The sequence below is a fragment of the Lagopus muta genome, chromosome 18, assembly GCF_023343835.1.
Source record: "Lagopus muta isolate bLagMut1 chromosome 18, bLagMut1 primary, whole genome shotgun sequence".
Classification (NCBI taxonomy): domain Eukaryota; kingdom Metazoa; phylum Chordata; class Aves; order Galliformes; family Phasianidae; genus Lagopus; species Lagopus muta.
In genome coordinates this window covers 7,869,609-7,889,808 of record NC_064450.1, presented here as the reverse complement: position 1 = coordinate 7,889,808, position 20,200 = coordinate 7,869,609, and the positions used below count along the sequence as shown (strand labels likewise).

At 43.4% G+C, this 20,200-nt stretch overlaps 1 protein-coding gene across 6 annotated transcripts in view; it reads left to right on the top strand.

The window, feature by feature from the left end:
* Positions 1-4,016: 4,016 nt before the first annotated feature.
* Positions 4,017-20,200, top strand: part of HELZ (helicase with zinc finger) — a 73,975-nt gene continuing 57,791 nt past the window's right edge. For 3 of the 6 annotated variants that reach the window (XM_048965416.1, XM_048965417.1, XM_048965418.1), the window contains exon 1: positions 19,289-19,516. In XM_048965416.1, the coding sequence (XP_048821373.1) occupies positions 19,307-19,516 (210 nt within the window). In that variant the 5' untranslated portion in view covers positions 19,289-19,306. Of the gene's footprint in view, positions 4,130-4,762; positions 4,855-19,288; positions 19,517-20,200 lie in introns of those variants that run through there. The other 3 variants (XM_048965414.1, XM_048965415.1, XM_048965419.1) reach the window with 3 other exon arrangements.

The window sequence follows — 20,200 nt, the reverse complement described above, 5'->3', positions numbered from 1 at the left end:
AATTGGTGAAAGAACATAATAAAACTGTATTGCCTGTATAACGGTAGTCTTGTGATTTATTATCTTCCATTTATGCTTTTATCTGGATAATTCATGACTCTATGGTTATTTTGTTGCAGGAATGTTTTCGAGGCTATGATTGAGAAGGACATACTGTAAATAAAGTTAAAAACTTTAGCATATCACCTCAGTGTAAAAACACTACTACTCAAAACATACTAATTGTATGAAATTATGTCAGAGGTCAACAGCAAGGCATGCCTGCTTCTTAAAAAATGCACTGGGATGTTTGATCTTAACAGCATGGGATTAAACAATTACATTGATCTGAACTTTGTAGTTTATCTGCTGTGTACTTTCAACATCCCCTCAGTGCTGTTCGCTGCTCACCACTCTCCTTTTGTGGTTCAAATTAAAAATGAGCAAGAATTAGTTGGAATATCCTTACTTTAGAAACTACATGTGTTTAAGGAGTCTGTGTTGATGAAATATTACCCTTGGATAATTACGTAGTAAGATTAAAGTTGAGATCATTTGTACGTTGGAGGACACTGGAGGAATTCCAGGGGAATTTTCATGCTGCAAAATCAGATCTTGCTACTCCTCACTCTAGCGATCAGCCTAGAAAGTTTGCTTTGTTGTTTAATAAGATGAAGAATTACTGTTGCTATCTAACCTCAGGTCTACCACTGACTTGTTTGTGGCAGAGGGTAAACCACTTAACTTCTGTTAGTTTCCCATGACTGCTGCTTCTGAGGGAGTTCAAAAAAATTACAAAGATCTTGTGTGCTAAGCCTTGGAACATTACTTCTATTACTGCAATCAGTCTGGAGCTTCTGTTGAGAAAGATCTGTTTCATTTTCCAGAGGTGAAAAATCTACTGGCATGTTAGGCTGCAGGGTCTATGAGGCAATTCAATGCTGTATATAATTGTGCTTACTAATTGCCCACGTTAATTATAATGGGGTTTCCTGACTAGCTTCAGAATACATCACAAGAGAAGCTGATAGAAAATTAGGTCTTCTCTACTGGAGTTTACGAAAAGCTGTTTTCAAGAGAACAGAATGAACTTTATCATACAATGGAAATCTGTTTTCTGAATGTCTTGTGAAAGCAAAAGTCTGAGAAGAGGAAAAAAAAAAAAGCAGCACTGTAAGTTTGTAATAATTAGTTTTGTTTTGAAAATGTAGAAACTAAACTGAGTGTGCAACTCATGGGAGAGCCAGGGCTCCAGGGCTTTTTGGCTACCAGCTTTCCATTAGCCCTGAAGGAAGTGAGGGTTCCAACTCTTCCAGAATTTGTGCCACACCTTTCAGAACTCTGCTCAGATCTGCTTTGTGGCAGGGCGCCTAGTAGCCCTAAGTGGCCTCAGGTTTTCAAACTCATGCTTTTTGGCATAGAGCCTAGATTCTCCAAGGTCCTTGGCATGTCTCCTAGCTTCACAGGATCATGAGAAGCCCTGTGAGTAGTCACGATTTGCAGAATCTTGATTTAAGGGTAGGGGGACTGGATGTGTTAGTACTGTGTGTTTAGGGCTTCCTTGCAGTTACAGTCCTCAGGAGGTTGAGCCATCTGAATTTCCAGCAAGAAGCTGCGGTTTTCAGATCTGAAAAGATTTTGAAATCATAAAATGTGTAAAAAAATTAAATTAAATTAAATTAAAAAATATAGCTGAACATGATATTGTTGGAGATTTTTTAATTATAAATCTCAACATTATAATTAGTCTCTACAACTATCACTTGTTGCACTTCTGAGGATCTGAGTCCTGTCAAGTCTCATGATGCTCAGCAGAGGTTCATTGTTTTAGTCCCTCTCATGCCTCTCTATTGTGACTGTGGCATTTCTGACATTTCCAACTGCTACTGTTGCTTTTTTTTTCTGCTCACAGACTCAATGTAACCCACTGTTCCTCATCTCCCCGGGCAGCAGGAAGAGATGATGCATCCAGTACAAAAAACTCGTGTTCCTCAACAGAAGTCCAGTACTGTGATGCTCTCATCATGAAATCCCCTTGGTGAGCATAGCACATGGGGATTCCAGGAACTTGAGAAGTCTGGGCAGTTCTGGAAATGTGAGTGAGTAGTCAGCATATAACATCTGTTTCTGCCTAGCCCATGCACAGTGAAGACCTGGCTTCTCAGCCCAACCTCTGTCCACTCAAAGCTTCTGCAGTACACTTAACTAGTTCACAAAATTGAGCAAAACCTGCTTCATATAGGGGCTAAGAACTTTAAGTCAAAGCAGTAAAAAGAGCATAAGTTGCTGAACAAATCCTTCCCCATATAACTCACCAGCTACACAAATTTTTCCTAGTGCAGTATAAAGAAATCCTTTCAGAAGAAAGGGATTCAAAAATTAATGACAGCTTATGTGAAAAATAAAGCCAGCAACAATTTACCTCACCCCAGAGAATACATACTTTTTTTTTTTTTACAAATAGACATAAGTCATTCAATTTCTGATTAAAAAAAATAATGAAACATTCCTTGCATATTCCTACAAAAAAATTCATCCATAATATATAAGCTCAAGTAAGAATTGGACACAACTGTTCTCCAAAATAAAAGCCTAGTTGCATTGCAGCAGCCTATACAATGTTATATAGGTCATAAATGGGTTTTCACCTTCATCTGACCATAACTGCTGTCTCCATTGCTGCAGGGCACTGCAGAACCCATGGGAAAAAACCTACCAAACCTACCTGCCAGCAGGCCATGTAGGCTCGCTGGGGACGGTGTGCAAGGCACGCAGCTCCAGAGCAGCAGCAGCACGGCCTAGGGCAGGTTCTGCAGGACTGCTTCTGCCCTCCTGAAATGGCAGCCCCAGCAACTGCGCTCCCCTTTGGGAGGGCCTTGTGTGAAGTGCTGGAACAGAGCCCCCCAGACCTGTAAAGTCAACTTAAAAATGGACTGATCTGAGTCTGGGGCCGCAAATGCAAAGGACTCGTTTTTAAAATGTATTTCCTTTTGTATTTTCATTTTTGCGAGGAGCTCTCCTTATAAACATGTTACTGATGAATATTGAAAGTATTCCTGGGCACAAGTACCTTCTTGCAGCGGCAGTGCATCAGAGGCTCGGCTGGTGGTTACTCTTCAAAGAGTTAGAAGGCGTTAAGCATAGATTTAAATATAAATGTATTTAGGAAAATCCAATACTCACATGATCTAAATCTTACAGTTATTTTAATTAAAATAGAAAAGTTTTTTTAAAAAACAAAGCAACACAACAACTGAACAACTGGAATCTTGCTGATAAATGCAAGGAAGGTGCTGAAGCAGCCCCTGTCCCATCGCAGCTCAGGAGGCGCACGGCGATGTGAGGGGCCAGAAAAAAACGTTGCAAAACAGCCTCGGCATCAAGCAGCGTTGGCCAAACGCGTTTTGCAAAGCAGGGGTTTTTTTTGTTTTGATTTTTTTGGGGGGGGGATTCGTGCCCAGCCAGCAACACGTTACCGGCGGTCCTTCAGCAAAACGAGATGGAGTTTGTTCCGTCACCTAACCGCAGCCCTTCCGCAGGGATCCAGTTTTTCACACGTTTCGGAGTGGTAGCTGTAAACAAACAAAGGACAGAGAAGGGAAGCCCGACCCGCTCGGCTCGGGGCGCTCCCAGCTCTCCCCGCTCAGGCGGGCACCCGAGAGCCGCCCCGCCGGGACCTGCCGGCCTTGGCAGCCGCTGTGAGCGTGTGGAGGCGGCGACGGGATTCCAAGGAAACGGGAGGGGGGCAAAAACAACGCCCCCAACCCCGGCCAAAACAAAAATAATAATTAAAAAAAAAAAAAAAAAAAAAAAAAACAACCCTAAAAAAAGTAAAGAAAGACAGAAGAAAGCGCCTGCCGGTCTCTAGCCCGCCGGCAGTGCCCCCTCACACGGCGGTCAGAGCAGAGCCACGGCCCCAGCTCCCACAGCTCCCACAGCTCCCATCGCCCCCCCGCCCCGGGTCCCCGAGGTGCGGCTCACGGCCTCGGTCCCACCGCCGCCTCACCCCAGCCCCGCCGATCCCGCCTGGCCGCCCTCCGCCTTCCCCCGCTGCCCGCCGGGCCGGGAGGAGGGCGGGGGAGGGTTTTCCCACAATGCTTTGTGGGGACGTTGACAAGTGGATCCAAGATGGCGTAGAAAGTAATGACAGGTAAGTCAGGACTTCCCCATTCGCCCCTCGCGAGGGCCGAAGGCGGCGGGGCCGGGCCGGGGGAACCCGCACGAGGAGCTCGGGGGGCTCCCGGCGCCCCTCCGGCGGTCGAAGGGCCGGGAGGAGCGTGCGGGGCGGGCCGGGGGCTGAGCGGTGCCGGCTGGAGCGGGCCCAGCGTCTGCGGAGGGCCCTGCGGCGGCGGCCGCTCGGGGGCTGCGTGCGGGCGGGCCCGGCCGGAGCCGCGGGGGCCGCGGGGCTCTCCCGAGGGCGCGGAGCCGGGGGCGGGCGGGCGGGTGCGGCCCTGAGAACGGCGAGGCGGGGGCGGTGTGGGGGGCGGCCCGGGGAGCCGGGGCGAGGAGGGGGGGGCTCGCATAAAGCTGGCCGTCCCCGGCTCGGGGGTGCTCCGTATGGAGGGCGGTGCGGGGCGGCTTCGGGTCGTGTGCCGGGTGGGGTGGGAGGGGACGGGCAGCGCCGGCCAGGAAATGCCGGAATAAATAAGTGGGGGAAAATGGGCTTAGGTAGCGGGGTCTGTGGAAAAAGAAGTGGTGAGGGTTTAAAGGCCGCTTTAAAACGAGTTCTCCGAGCGAGGCGGGCTCGGCACGGGAGGGGGGGGAGGGGTTGTTTTTTTTTGCAGGGAGGCTTTGTGAGGGCCGCGGGGATCCCGAGGTCTCCTCCTGTACGATGCTGCTGTTGTGAAACTGCAGATGGGAAAGTTTATACCGCAGGTTGTCCTACGGCCCTCTTTTGTTTGGTCTTTTTTTTGATTGTTTTATTTGTTTGTTTTTTTTTTCCCCCTTTTTTTTGAAGCAGGTCCCCAAGTAGAGCTGCTCACAGCCTTCCCCCTCTTGAGGAGTTCAATGAGTCGTGTCCTGTTATTAATATCCAAACAATTGGATTTGTTTGGATTCGGCGTGCTGTTGGTGGAGCTGTTGTTTGATTGCAGTAATGTGATTAAATGTATCATTGATGGAGGTTCAGAAATGTAGGGAAATGGTTGCAAGTTTGTTTTTTCACTTACTGACCAAATGAGTGTGAGTTCACATGGTGATGGGGCTTTTGTTTTTATCCAAGTCACAGTGAGCTTCAGCTGGAGTTTTAAAATAACGCATTTAATTCTCAGTTTAAGACATAAAATCAATCAGTTGCAGTACCAAAAATGTCCTAAAAAGGCATCTCCTTGTATAGAGATGGGATGTATCGTGGCTGGTCTTGTTGAGGTGACTTCAGTTGGTGGGGCTTTCTGGTGTTGGTCTTCCCGGTCAATATTATAGTGGAAACGAAGGAAAGGATGAAATATTCCTCCTTTTATAACGTATTACTTTCAGGAGATACAAACTCTCGTAAAATTGAAAGATACAACTAAATTACATGAGGTGCTTTGCAAGTGCATGATTTTGTTTTGTTTTTTCCCCAAGACATTGGCAGAACAGAGATTTTAAAATGAGATTTCTTAAATTGTTATTTGAATATTGGCAAGTCTGTGTTTTGAATGGCAAAGCCTGTTTGCTGGGGTGAAGAGCTGGCTCTGAGCTTACAGCTGGGTGAGGGCAGAGTGTGGCAGTGACCACCACCATCCTCCTCCTCTGCATGCAGAAAGAGGGATTTGCCTGTGGATGAAACAGGCCTGGGTAGGCTGAGCTTCCACTGCAGAGAAATTGTGAGTGCTGGAAGCTGAGTTCAGCTTTCTTTGTTGATCTTTGATTAGCAGAGCCCTTCTTTATTGGTAAGTTACGTTTGCATTTTGCGTTGAGGGACATGGTTTAGTGAGTGCTGTTGGTGATGGGTGGGTGGTTGGACTGGGTGATCTTGAAGTTCTTTTCCAACCTTGGTGATTCTGTGACTCTGTGAAGTGAAGGAATGTTCTGTGTGTTATTACTGATACAATTGAGTTATCTTTGTAGTATGTCATGAAAGCACAAATTACTTAAAAAACAAACAACAGAAACAGAGAGAAATCCAACTTCTGTTGTCACACCTCACCTGTGTGGATTCTGGAGTATGTATTTCTCATCCTTTATTCATATGACTGCTGTGCCTTTTTCAGTGAGTTCAGATACATTTTTCTGTGGAAGAAAGAGATGCATGCACAGTGATAGCTGTAGGACTCAAGAGATTGTGATAGGAAAGTGGTATGTTCTTTTCTTTTTTTATTATGGAGTCTTCTTGTCTCTCCCAGCTGACTGGAAATTAAAGGAAGATGTAGAAGCTGCATGTTAAGCTGTATTTTCACCCAGTTCTGCTACTTGATCTGCCAGGCTGTGGGATCTTGTTGATTTCAGAGAAGTTGCTCCTGGGCTTTGGGATCTGTATTTGCGGATCTGGTTGTAGGATAAGGGCTGTGGTTTGCAGACAACGTGTTGAAGGTTACACTCAGATATTCCCATCTCAAGGGAGAGTGAAGAGCAAATGTTTCCAAGTGGATGGGGTACAGGCCTGGGCCTCGAGAGATTTGGGCTGTGTGATGAAAATCCCTTCACCTGTTCATGATTTCTTTTAAAGGAATTTAAAATAGGAGTCATGAATCTTGTAAAGAGTTGTGACGTCTGTAGATGAGAGAGGCTATATAAAAGCTAGGCAATATTATTACTGATCTTTTCTGATTTTTAATTTAATGGTCTGATGAAATATTTTCTCCAGTGTATGCAATTACATTTGTTACTAGAATCCACTTGGAATTATAGCTGGATATTCTTTCTGACTTTTTTTTTTAACTGCTGTTTAGTACCGTCTTGTTTGCTACTGCACTGTATTCTAGATATTCTCATTTTAGTAATGGCAGAAGCAGTTGCTGGAGCAATTCAGATGATTAGTTGAAAGCCCTTGAAGCTTTCACCTCCCTGGTATTCTCTCCTGAGGTCAGTGGTACCCAGATAGGTCTGGTAGCAGGAGTGAAATCTCAATTAGAGAAGTGTTTTGTAATAACATAACTCCTGTCTCCAGCGTGCGGCCTGAGTAACTCAGGAAAGCCATGGGAGAACAAGAAGGAAGGATGGTGTTGTTCTAACCTAGCTTAGGGGTAGGTGGTTGGGCAGCCAGACTTCCCTCTGTCTTGGTGAGCAGTAGGCCAAGAATTTTAGCAGGAATGTGAATCCTGGCTGTAATGTTTTCTTAGCGTTGTATCTGGGGGAGCAGATTGAGGTCCTGTTCCCAGAAGCAGATCCCCGGTGTTCCTCCGTGCCCAAGGGGAGGGGACAAAATTTGGCATTCCCTATCTTTCCTTCTTTCATGCTAGTCCTAAGGCGAGACCCCTTTGTCACTGCAGGCAATATGTTTTTCTCCATTTGAGTGGACGTGTTGTGGAGCAGATTACCAGAACAAACAAGGCCTTCCTTTTCTTATTTGTCTTGCTATTTTTTCCTATGGCCTTTGGCAATAGCCAGCACTTGTATTTATATATATCAGTAACATATTTAAAGATATCATAGTTCATACGCTTGTAGACTGCTGCAGTTGTCTTTTTATTTTTTTTTCCCCACCAAGCAAATAAAGAAAGAGAACATTGAAAAAGAGGCCACTCTTTCAAAAGTTGGCACACAGCATTGATGTGCAGTGAGGTTTTGATCAGTATTTGGGGATGGCGATGGACGACTTGACTATCTATGGTGAAATTGGGAGTCTACAATGTTAGACTGCTCTACAGAAACAGGGCTTCTGCTGGTTTTATTGTGGTGGTATTGGTATGTAACTCAGGTTCCACATTCAAAACCAGTCTTGCTAATGGAGATTTCATCTCTTCACACAAATGTTTACAGTGTGAGGTTTCAGCAAGAGGCGATCTCTCGTGTGTGAGGAGGAGAGGAAAGTGAATGTTATTGTAGGAAAAGAAGTCCTTAGCAATGTAAGCAGGCAGATTCTAATTACTCAGGCGTGCAGTTTTGTAGTTGTTGTTGCATTTCCACTGCACCGATGGTTAAAGGATGCCTGATGTAGATATAATATGCAAGTATTTCCTACAATTTGTAAGTCAATTCTTTGTCATCGATCTAATAGAAATGCACTGATCATTTCCCCAGTCTTTTCTCAGAATCCTCCAAAAAGCCAGGCAAGAAGCCATAGGTTTCAGTCTTATTGCTTTGTAAATTAAATTTTACTGCACTGAAACATATGAGTGGTTACCATTGCCCCATCCTAGTTGTGAATGAGACCCAAACTGTCTCGATCTGAGCTGCACAGAGTCCTTGTCAGGCGTGCAAAGACTCTCCCTTGTACTCCACAGCATTCCCACGAAGCAGTAGGTGTGAAGTGCTGCAGAGTCGATGGGAAGAGTTTCTGGAAGTTATTTTATGTGGAGAGAGATGTTGGAGGTGGTGACTGTAAACTGCTGTGTGATTTGTTTCTGTTGGTCTCAGGAAGTACCGCTCTTGTGACAAATGGCATTGGCTGAAGAGGATGTTTTTCAGGATAGCGTGCGCTCTGGGGAAGTAGGTTTCGTGATCTGTTCTGTTACAGGCAGCAGGAAGGCTACTGATCTCAGAGCAGTAACAAAAGAAAAAGAGGAGTAGAATTATGTCACGTGAGAAATTGTAAATGTTGGAGGGGCAGGAAATAAAGGTCAGCAACGTGAGCAGTGCATGGGTTGTTGTAAGCTGCTCCTGGGGTAGTTAGTGTTATTTGGAAGCAGTCTTTCAGACTGCGAATTACATGTTGGTTTTTTTTCCTCTTCATAATTATATACTGCAAAAAATACGGTATTCATCAAAACACTAAAAATTACACTGCTTAAATAAGCTTAGAAAGATTTTTTCAGAGCCCTCCAGACCCCACAGCAAAGGGAAATACAACAACAGCGTTAGCAAAGCAGCACAAGTGTTTAATTTGCTGGAAAATATTTAGTGGTTCAGCAAACCAAGAAAGTAGCAAATCTTTGTGGACATAATAAATGGAGAATGCTACAAAATGAAAAGCATAGTGGTTTTGGCAGCATGTTAAATAGTGTTTCTTCCCTATTTATCTTCTCTACGTTATCTTAAGATAACTGATATTTTAAAAATGATAATTTCATTTTATTCTGGGGGGAGGATGGACTGTATGTTTGTGTTTCTGAGCGGTGATCTTTTGCCATCTGAATTCCCTGCAGCTGGTTGGGATTCCTGGATCCTGCTCACAGCTGATCCCTGCCATCCCAGCAGCCAGAACGTGTTGGACTCTCATCTGCACAGGAGGTTGTTAAGGAGAATGTTTTCATAGCGTGCTTCTGAATCTCTGCTAGCACAGCGATGTAGCTGAGTGCTGCGGGTATTTTGCAAAAATTGTTTTGGATTATAGTTGTTTAGGCTAATAGCTTTGAGGTAACTGTACTTGGGCCATATCTTAAGGCAGTGGCACGTTTGGAACGGTGCAGGGCAGTTGTTTTGACGTTGGAACTGATGGATATTACTTGGCTGTAGCTTGGTTTGTATTTGTTTGCCTAGGCTAGGCAACGTTTTTCTTCTCCCAAAGCTTTGTCAGAATGATTCCGTTAACCACAGTGGGGTCGTTACTCATTGCTGCTGATGTCTGTTTTTCGAGTGGGGTTTAAAAATATGTGACTGAATCTCTAATGTTCGTTTCGAAAGGAATGAGTGGAGAGAACCCGATGGGTTGGGAGAACATTGCTGTGCAACTGGTGTTGTTTGGGGTTGGAGTTCTGGGGCTGCCCACGGGGTCTGCTGTGAGAGGAGTTTGGGAATCCATATCCTGATCTCAGGAGAGTTCTAGAAATTGAACCTGTTTGTGGTATTGCTTTCCTGCATTTTAGGAGAGGAAATAAGGAAGTTGTAAAAGCATTATCTGGATGCAGAAGGGTAATATCATTAAAATATGGAGTTAGAAGAATATTCCTCAAGCCGAGGTTAGCTATATTATGCCTTATTATTTGAAACAGAGCCACGCAGAGATGAATTTGAAAGATTATTTACAGTAAAGATAGTGATTTTTTAATGGTGGAGGTTTGTTGCTGCTTTGAACTTTCAAACCGGTGCACAAAAATACCACATGGTTGCATAATAGGCAAGGTTTGAGGGAAGGAGTTTGGGCTATCTGTGGGTGGCACGGTGCTATTGAGCCTGGGACCCTTTTGTGCAAAGTGCTATGAATGTGTAACAGCAAATTTGGTCCCAGTGTTATTTGCTGTGATAATGAATGTAAGTTCATTATGATGCTACAGAGAAGATTTAAGTGTATTGAAAGAAGACTTTGCTGTTTTGTGTCACAACCTTCGGGCAAATTTCTGCGTTTGCTTTATGAACTGTGCACTGTTTGCTGGTATTCAGCATGAAGAGTTTTGCATTCTTTTCCTTCTTGAATGAATTGAAAGAGTAATTCAGAGTAGTTCATGCTTTGCTTCTCGAGCAAGAAACAGGGCTTTTAAATTCAACTCTGCAGTGTGTACCTGTAGCAACTGATGATCTGAGCTGTGATTTTTTGGGTAGATCTCTTACATGTATGGTTATGGTGCCTTGCATGTAATGGTGGAGAAACATAGTGAAAAATTTGGAGCTTGGCACTTGAGAAGAGACTCGGCATCATGACAGTATTAATGTTGAGCAGAGGAAACTTGGATTGAACTGCTGGGCTTTGGGGCTGCTTTGCTGGTGGAGGAAAAATGGGGGTTAGTATGGGGCTTTCCAAAAGGAAAGAAGAAAAGGGAAAGAATTTCCTTGTTTTAAAAAATACTTTTAATAGTGAAATCCAAATATAAGTTTGTTAGGAGAAGCTGAGATTTGAACACGAGGCCAGGTGAGGAGCTGCTAAGTCTGGTTCTGTCCCTGAGCTTGAGGAAGTCGGTGAGTGTTGGCCAGTGGGCTGCGGGCAGTTGCTCTCTGCAGGCCGTGCTGTGAGCAGCGCTTGGGCTCGCTTGGGGAGCTGCCGTGCCATATGGTGTTGCCTTTAGGCTTCTGCAATACATTTGTAGATATCATTACGTATGGAAATGGTGCTTGGGAACCTTCTCTGCCATCCTTCTGCATTCATTGGTCGCATCGTTTTGTAAACGCTTGGCGTTTTGGAAATGGAGTGACGTGTTTAGTCATACGTACCTACATGTCATAGCGCAGGCGTAGCTCAGGAAGGGCTTTTGGCAGTCGTGTGACTCAGCGGGGAAGAATATTGGTAACTGCGTGACTGATAAGTCCTTAACATTAATGGAATTCGGTTTTTTTGGTCAAAATCATTACTAAACATTGTATTGTGAAATGTGCAGAGGCTTGGGAACGAGGCCTGGTCGTGTTACTCAAGTGTTTGAGAGGCTCTGCCATGGGCAGGCAGCTGTAAGCGCTGTGGATCGGGACGTTTTAAACAGCTGTAGAACGTGGGTGCCATCTTCTCCTGCACCACTGCAGGAGTTTGGAGACCTGTAGGCTGGTCCTGCACCACGCCTGTGCTGTAGTGATTTTAGCCTTTGTTTTCCTTGGCTAAATGTCATTAAGAGAAGCCAAGATTGAATTACCTTTGTAATGCATTTTTTTACAGTAAGTAATTGGTGATGTTGTTATGGGGATAAAACGGTAACCACGAGACAATATTTCAATTAAAATGCCCTCATCTTGGATATGTGTGAGAAACTCTGCTCTGAAAAAGCAGCAAGAACATATATGGGAAAAAACCGATATGGAATACAGGCTGCTGCTGTTGCCCAGTTATTATGAAAGACTGTTTATGTGAGGATTTTCTAAGAAGGAGCCAAAAGAACTTTAGGTGGGGCAGAAGCACCGCCTGTTATGATGTTACCTGATGCTTACTATTATGCTGTTACTTGCCAAATTGTAATTATTTTGGGCTGAAATTTCCCATGGTAGCTGTCTGTCTCAGGCCATCTTTTTGGTCACTGTAGAGGGAATGAAGGGTTCTGTTGACATGGTTGAGTCTTTCTAAAGAAGTTGGACCAAATATATTCTTCTGTTCGCAGTAAAAAGAACAGTAAAAAAAAAAATTAAAAAAATGCTGGAACTCGGCTTTGCAGGAAGATGAGAAGAGGTGGCATAGTGTGCCATTCTGGTTGAGGTTATACTTATCAACCCTGTGAAAATCTGCATTGGTTAAATTGGTTGGTAGTGCAGATCTGAAAGATCATCTCTGCTGTGAATTCATTTCAGCCTGAGCTAATGGGGATTTCCATACTATTTGAAGGCTGGGGCTTTTGCATTCCCCCCAATCATTCCCTGGTATGATTTTGGACAAAAATGAGAGCACAGAATTCCCCCTCCGCACTCCCAAAATCCAGTTCCTTTTTCCTACGTGCTCTGTCTTCACACAGCACAGAGGAGGCAGTGACTTGGTTTAAACAGAAAGTCCCAAGTGTAGGTTTTCACAGAATGTGTACAATGAATGAGAAGATGGGCATGGCTGAATAAGGAGATTGAGATCAGAAAATACTGGGAGTAATAAAAAAAAATGGAAGGGAGGAACTATTTCAAGGGTACGTATAATTTCTCTTATAATGCCAATACATTTTCATTATTTGCATAAATTGGGCAGTCTTTAATAAGTGGGAATGGGGGAGGGGAAGCAATTCACACTTGAGCCATGTCTTTGCTTTCCTTTGTTGTCGGTTTTTCTGATGAATGATGTCATGTTGTGATGTAAAGAAGTGCTGAATGCTGCAGTTACACCGAAGTCATTCCACAGACACTGGGTTTGACACTGTGGTTGAAGGGCTCTATGGAATGTGGCAGAGCACAGGGGCTTTCGTTTGCCTCCAGCTGAATATAAGAGAGTCATAGAAACTGTGGGCATTAATGTTTTTGAATGAGAATGATGTCAGGAAGGTAAAGATAATACTTGTGAAGTGCTTTGTCAAGCATTGCCAAAAAGCTCATGAAAACATGGAAATGAAGTACTGAGACCAGGTTTGAGTTGCACACAGTAAATAAGGCCTTAGTAACTGTGCAGGAGAATTGAGGTGGGTGTTGGTGAAGCAGCAGCCTCTGCTTTGCCTGGTTCTGGGGCATGGTGCCTTGGGATAAGCATGGTGTGACTCCTGCAGCTACAGGTGTTGGCATTATGAAGGTGCACAAGGGCCAACATCACCTGGTACTGGTGACTTGCTCACAGCACAGCTTCTGCTTGGTGAACTTTGCAACCCAGAGTTTGTAATGGCACTTCAGTGCAGCCCTGTCATGTAACTGGATGTGGTGTTTTCTGTTTTTGCTGTGAATAGGGATCTTGTGTCCATCATTTCCTGCACGCAGTGATGCATGTGAGGTGATGGCGTGGGGCTGTGGCTCGCTGTGTGTTTTGTGTAGTTTTGGCAGGATAGGTAATGCTTTTGGACAGCTGTGTAAAAAACAAACCAGCCCAAGCCCTCCCCCCTCCCAAAAATAAAAATGGAAATATTGACAGGCTGGAGATGAAGATACTCGGGATATTCATATGCTGGATGGGATGATTAAAAATGCTAAGAGCAGGAGTTAATTTTGGATGTTAGGCCAATTTGACCATGTGTGAATATTGCTGCCATTTGTGACATAAATTGTTCTTTCTACTACTGCTTCCGAAGTGCAAACAGTAGAGATTAGTGGAGATAATAAGCTGTTAATGATCACTTAATAAAGGGTCTGTACTGAAATCCTAGCTGTCAGGCGATAAAATCTAACTTGTTCCCATCTGTGATGTATGTAAAGTGATTTAAAGAGCACAGGATTCAGATGCAGAAACCATTTAATCTGAGTTGCTGCTGTATTTCTGTACTGCTGGTAAGTGAATGGTAAACCACCCACAGACACTTGTTCCCCATACAGTGGCTGGGATGTGTTTATTCCCTGTATTAAGTTTACAGGATCAGACTGAAGGCTGCAGTTGTGTGGCCAGGGATCCCCGTTCTCCTACTTTACAGTCCTGTCTTTTTCTCTTGTATTTGTTGAAATGGAAGGACAACCTGTGTATTTAACAGGTTCATGATGTTCTCTACTATTCATTCTTTTTTTTTTTTCCACCCCTGGAGCCAAGCATATCATGTTCTCTAGAGGCGAAGCAGCACAAGTTCTTGCTGCTGTTATGCTATATGATAAAACCTTGAAACAAGCCTTCCTCCTTCTACATGCTCCATTTCAGATTTCACATCATTTGTGGAATGTAAAGCAGGGTCTTTTTGCCTGGAGTTGTACAGCATTAACCGGAGTAATTTGGTTATTTTAGAAAACTGATTAGATTGTCCTCTCTCAAGGGTGGAGATGTGTGCGTTCTGTAAGGTGCGCAGTGCATTTCTGAGCACTGTGTGAGCTTCAGCCTGACTGACTTCAGCCATAACTGCAGTAGATGAGTGCATAAGAATTCAGCTCTTATGTTCTTGGTTTAAAAACCAAAAAAAAGCCCAGAAGTAACCTTTCCTGTTGTTATTTTTTGCATGAGAGGCACTGTCCTTTTCCTCTGTGTTCTGTTATGCCTTTCACATTGGTGTAGTGCACAATCATTATCTGCTATCACTTCATTAAATGGTTTCTGAAGATGGGGTTATTTGTGATGTATATGTAGTATGAAAGTACTTTTTTTCATCTGTGTATGTCTATAAGTGGCTTCTGTATTACATTCCTTCTTGTAACCTTGCCTAAAATGCCTTTTTGTCTTAAAACAAAGTAAATTCATTTTACAATTTTATGTAAGGAAAGTAAATAATGTGAATTTTCTTATCTAAAGATACTTGAGTGGTATTTCAGAATACTACAAAAACAATTACGTGATGCAGAGGTACCTTCAGTTGGGCTCCCTAGAGATGCCAGAACTGCTATATAATGTGGTTTAGCAGTAAACAGATTTATTCTCTATTTTAGTATGTGGACTGACAAAGAGAGTATGTTTGCTGTGTCTCTGTAGTGATTGAGCTTTAGTGATCTGTTCCTTTTTTTAATGTATGATGTTGCAGTCACAGGTGTGATAGCTGACATCTGTGTTGTACTGCATTACCTCGTGTATTTTACTTACTCCAGATTATAAAATGAACGCAGGCTTTTCCTTGTGTGAATTAAAGTTTATTGTCAGTCTTTTCCTGATAGTTTTGAGGTAGATGGAAGTAAGGGCTGTTGAGTCACAATGCTGTGTCCTTCCCAGCTATCTCACTTCCCAAATATTACTTCTTTGTATTATGGAAACAATTCTCACAGTTCTGAGACCTTCATGTGTGAATTGCTTACATCTCAGTCTTACCAGAAACAAACTTCAGAAAGTTATGCCAAGTGTAACGCTTTCCTAAAAGGCTTGGAGACTGCTTTAGTGAAACATGGAAACTGATGGATGGATTCTTGAGCAGCTAAGCTCATGAATGCAGTTTTTGGCCTTCATTATTATGGGCAAGACAATAAATTTTTTCTTTTACTAACAAATGATCTTTAGGAACAACATCTTCTGTCTGGGTAGATGGCAGCATGTGGCAAGAATTGGCCTCTGGATATCAGTAAGAAGCTGAATTATGGTTTTCCTTATTGTCCTGTTTAGTAGCAGCCTTTTCAGTTATCTGCAAGGTGACCATATACCTTTCCCAAGCTGGCCTACTGTTGTTCTTTCTCGGAGACTGCAGCACGGTGCTGGCAGGAGGCACAGCTGATGGCTCTGGCAGGGAGCAGGTGGGTGCTGACTGCTGCCAGCAGAGCTGTGCCTTGTAATAGGAGGCAGCTGCAAAGGCTCTTCCACTCCGTGTGCCCATGGCCCTGGGTCTCACATGTGCTACAGAGCACAGATCCCACTTCGTGGCTCTCAGAGCATCATTCAGTTTGTGGCGAATTCCTCCGGTCTCTCTGTGGGACTGCAAGTTGAACATCATTGCTTTAGCATAAATCTTCACAAGAGATGTTAATGTCTGTTTAAAATATGCAAATATTTACTGTCTGCTATTTGTCAGCTTGGCATGCAAGACCTTGGATCTGATCCTTCTGTCTTGGCAGACATTGGGAATTTTGCCAATAGCATTAATAGGAACAGAATTGTGCCCTCTAATCTGTTTGTTTATGAAGTACAGCAGGAGTTATGTGGCTCGATGCTTTACAGTGAACTAAAAATCATCTGTTTGAATTTGTTTGGAACTGTCGTTTACTTACTGTTATCTTAGTATGTGAACCCTTTGGTTGCATGAAATACATCAGTAAACTGTGCAGCTTAGAAATGCAGAGTCAGGAGTTAAACCGCTCGGAAATACTGAAATTCTAGATCACGATGTTCTCTCCTACGCTGATTTTTGGTTTGCATTTGAACCAATCAGGCTGTGGAGTAATTCTCCAAAACCTCCTGTGCACCAAGCAGGGCAGTGTTCATGGGAAGTAGATGGCAGTGTAGGTGGTCTGGTTTGGAGCTCTTCCTTCTGAAGCTGTCCTTTCTGCCTTTCCTGGCCCATTCTGCAGTTTGGAGGGCAGTTTTGTTTGGGGATTAGCTTTTAATTACTCTGTCTGTATGTTTACAGAATCTCATTGGTTAGAAGGAGAAATACACATTATGAAAATTGACCCCAAAAATCATTAGTAGGGAGAAAGTCTCTCTCAAATCCCAGGCAAAACAAAACTGGGCACCAGGGTTTGAGTTACACCAGTTTGGAGTTAGCCAGATCTTGTAAACGATAGAGATAGCAGATGTTTTGTGGAGGTTAAGCTGGACATGACTTGGCCTTGAAATAAATGTAGGTCAGGAAGCTTTCTTCTACTAATGGGAGGAGGTTTTTGGAGCTAGGAATTACGAAGTGAGGGTTACATCTCTGCATTAACTCATGGGAAGAGCTGCCAGCTCCTGTATGGCTCAAGTCGGTGTGATGCTTACTGTTCTATCTGACAGCATTGGCAGGTGCTGTACGTAAATATGTTACTTAATTGGGTAAATCAGAAGCCTTCCTGTAGGGCAGTGGCACTGCTGGAGGTGGTTTGAAGCTGAGGAATGCTTTGAATTGGCTGCTGATAATAAAGGTGTTGGTGATAATATGTTGTGGCTGAATTTCTAAGGTCTGCTGGTTTCAGATGTGTACCTTCAGTTAGTGGGGATATGGCTGTTAACTGGTTTCGCAAAATTCTGAAGATCTCTTGGAGTTTGCTATTAGAATAAATAATTATTCAGATGTGAATGCCGCTCTTTTGGTATGCAGTCCTCCAAACCGTTTTGAGAAAATGAATAATCCTGACATTTGTTCTGCTGCATGCTTCGTATTATAATCTCGATTTAGCAGGCAGAAAGGCTGAAGTGCATGAGTCATTTGCTCAGTTTCTCAAGGAGCTGAGAATACAACGTCCTCTGCAGCGCTCTCCAAATCTACAACTGACCAGAGAAATCTGTGGCTGCTGCTGGGGGTGTCAGACCTCTCCACAAACTTGTTCAGTGTTTGTTGCAACAGCCAGCGTAAGGCAATTGGTAAATAACGTTTTGCTTTTTGTAGTGCTGTGGTGGAGAAGAAGGGCTGGGTAAAGGAGCCTCCCTCTGCCTGCTGGTTGTGCTGGCCAGCGTGGGATCTGTGTATAAACTGTTCTTCTGCAGTAAACACACAGAAGCTCTGCTGAGACTTCTGGTCAAAGGAATTTTGGTTCTTTGTCAGCCAGGAAGTGAGGAAATCAGAAGCACAGCAGAGTTCATGAAATCCTCTCTTTTCAGTCCCTCGGGAGGAAAACAAAGTACGTGAGAAAGGCATCAATTAACTGTTGTTGTGCAGCAAACCCTGGGTTTGTAAAGCTTGCTGTGCTATAGAACTTGAGTGAAATAGAAATCTGTTGCATTTTTAGTTGCACACAGAAGGCTCCTTGCATAAACGTAACAACACCTAGCGGTTCTGACTGAAAACGTGCTTATTTAAGTGATCCAACTGAGTGTTGATGTAGTTACTCCTCAGATGGATCTTCTCACGTGTATGGAAATGCAAAAGCTACTTCATATCTGTGTTCCTTCACCTCTACAGTGGTGGATGTGAGATGTTTTCATATAAATGTTGTAAGAGGGAATGTGGTTTAAGTCAATGTTGTATTCGGAAGTCAGTGTTACCTTACGTGTTTCTGTTGTGATACTGAAAGTAAAATCTTCAGAATGGTGGGGAACATGGCAATGCTGTCATGTATTGAACTTCTTGCTTACATTTACACTGTGTGTTGGCCCAGATGGGTGTTAGTGAGAGAAGTGGGATAGTGAGGAGCTTTTCTTACGTGGAAGATATCTTTATTTGATTTTTCAGGTAATTTCTTGAAGTTATTCTTAGATTGGTTAAAAATCTACAAATGTGAAATGTAAAAGAAAACTGCAGTAGCAGAATTTTCAGGGATGTTGGAGTTTGTCTTTAGATGCCCATGGCAGATGGTATCATGCCATGGATATGGGCAGTGTGCTGCTTGCTAACAGTCAATGTGAGAATTCTAAAGTTTCCCTCTTTTGGCTATCAGAACATGTTTTTTATCAAGTCAGCTTTGAAGTAAAATGTCTCTAGAGATGTGTATTTAAGTATTATGAATGAAGGCACACCACAGATAGAAATTATGGAAAGGCTTTGCTTTTCTCTGCGTAGGTTCCATGTGGATAAGCATTTGTCTCAGTTCACTGGCAGGTGATGATGTCTGTCTTCTCTATAGATTTCTGTCCCCCTGCTTCAGTTTCCCCCCACAGAATGTTTGCTTCAGAACTGTTCAAGGGGTTCTGTTGGCAGGGTGTTGGTGCGGTGGGGGCACTTAGGCTTTCTCAGACACAAATGCAACTAAAGCTCAGCAGGAGCTGTTGAGTGGGTTCCTGCTGACCTCCAGCTCCTTCTCATCCTTTGTGTGTCTGATGTGCTTCATCCACCCCAGAGGCTGGCCCGTGTGCCCTAGGAGTAGTGAGGAGTGCTATGAAACTGAAGGTATCTTGGGGAAAGCGCTGCAGGCTCAGGGAAGTGGCTGGTGGATGAGCTGCATTGCTTCCAAAGCAGACTTGAGAACACAGAAGCCTCTATGCAGCAAAGTGCTTAAACCCATGCTGGCATTGAAGTTTGAAACCACTATATATATTTTTTTTAATCAGTCATGGGCTTAAGTACCTTCTTGAATTAGAACTGAAAGTGAGAGCCAGGAGGGCTGTGAGTAGGAGCGTGGAAAGAAGATTGGGAAGAGGTTAGTTAGGTTGGGATAGGGAACACAAGTGGCGTGGACCAAAGGGGATGTGCTACAGCACCTGGAGGTGGGAACGGCAGTTGGTTGGCAAGTTGTCACTGCCATCATGCAGCTAACCAACGTTTTATCATCCCCTCTGCCCCCACTCTAGGATTTCTGTCCCTGAGTCATGGCAGACAGAAGACCAGAGAAGTCATGTGAACAAGCATGTGAATCCCTTAAGCAGCAGGATTATGAAGTGGCAGTGAAGCATTGCACAGAGGCACTCCTTTCCCTCAGCCAGTACCCCCCAGCTCACCTCCCGGAGGCATGCCAGGCAGAAATCGACCGCATCAAAATCGAGACTCTGCTGTATAGAATTGCTTCCTTTTTACAACTTGTGAGTGTGACTCTTTCATAGTATCTAATGAACTGGAAAGAACAATCAAGTATCTTGCACCATCAAGATTTATGTAAAATTGTGTTTTCCTATAGTTGCCATACTGGTTTGCCACAGAATCCTCATTGTTAAAACATGTTTGAGGCTTCTGTCTCATAGTTTTCCCTGATCTGTTTATTTTTTCAAGATTGGTACCTCTAAATAGTTTGGGTCTGAATCACAGTTTCTTAAAGTAATAAAGAATTATCATTTTTTAAAATCCAAAGTATATTCTAAGAAGAAAAAATAACTGGTTTTGAGTATTGTTTTCATAAAAGCTATGCTGAATGCCGTACCAAATTACCTTCTCTTTAAAGAGCATTAAATTAAACTTACAGATGTAAATGCTCAAAAAACAAAGTTAAGAAATGCCAGAATTCAGGCAACCAGTTCATACTTAATTTAGCTGTTTTTGCATAACCTAGCAGTAGTCTTTTAATATTTGATCACTGCTAGTTTTCTATTGCTAGGCTGGAGCATGTCTGCTGAAAGACGTAACTCTCAGGCTCTGGTGGATTTTGAATGGAAATGTGAAAACTGGGAGCTTTGTAAGGGTTTTTGTAAATGCAGTCCCTGAATTGTAGGTGATGCCATTACCAAAAGTGGGATCTTCCATGAATGCATTAGAATGCTACAGTTCCCTAA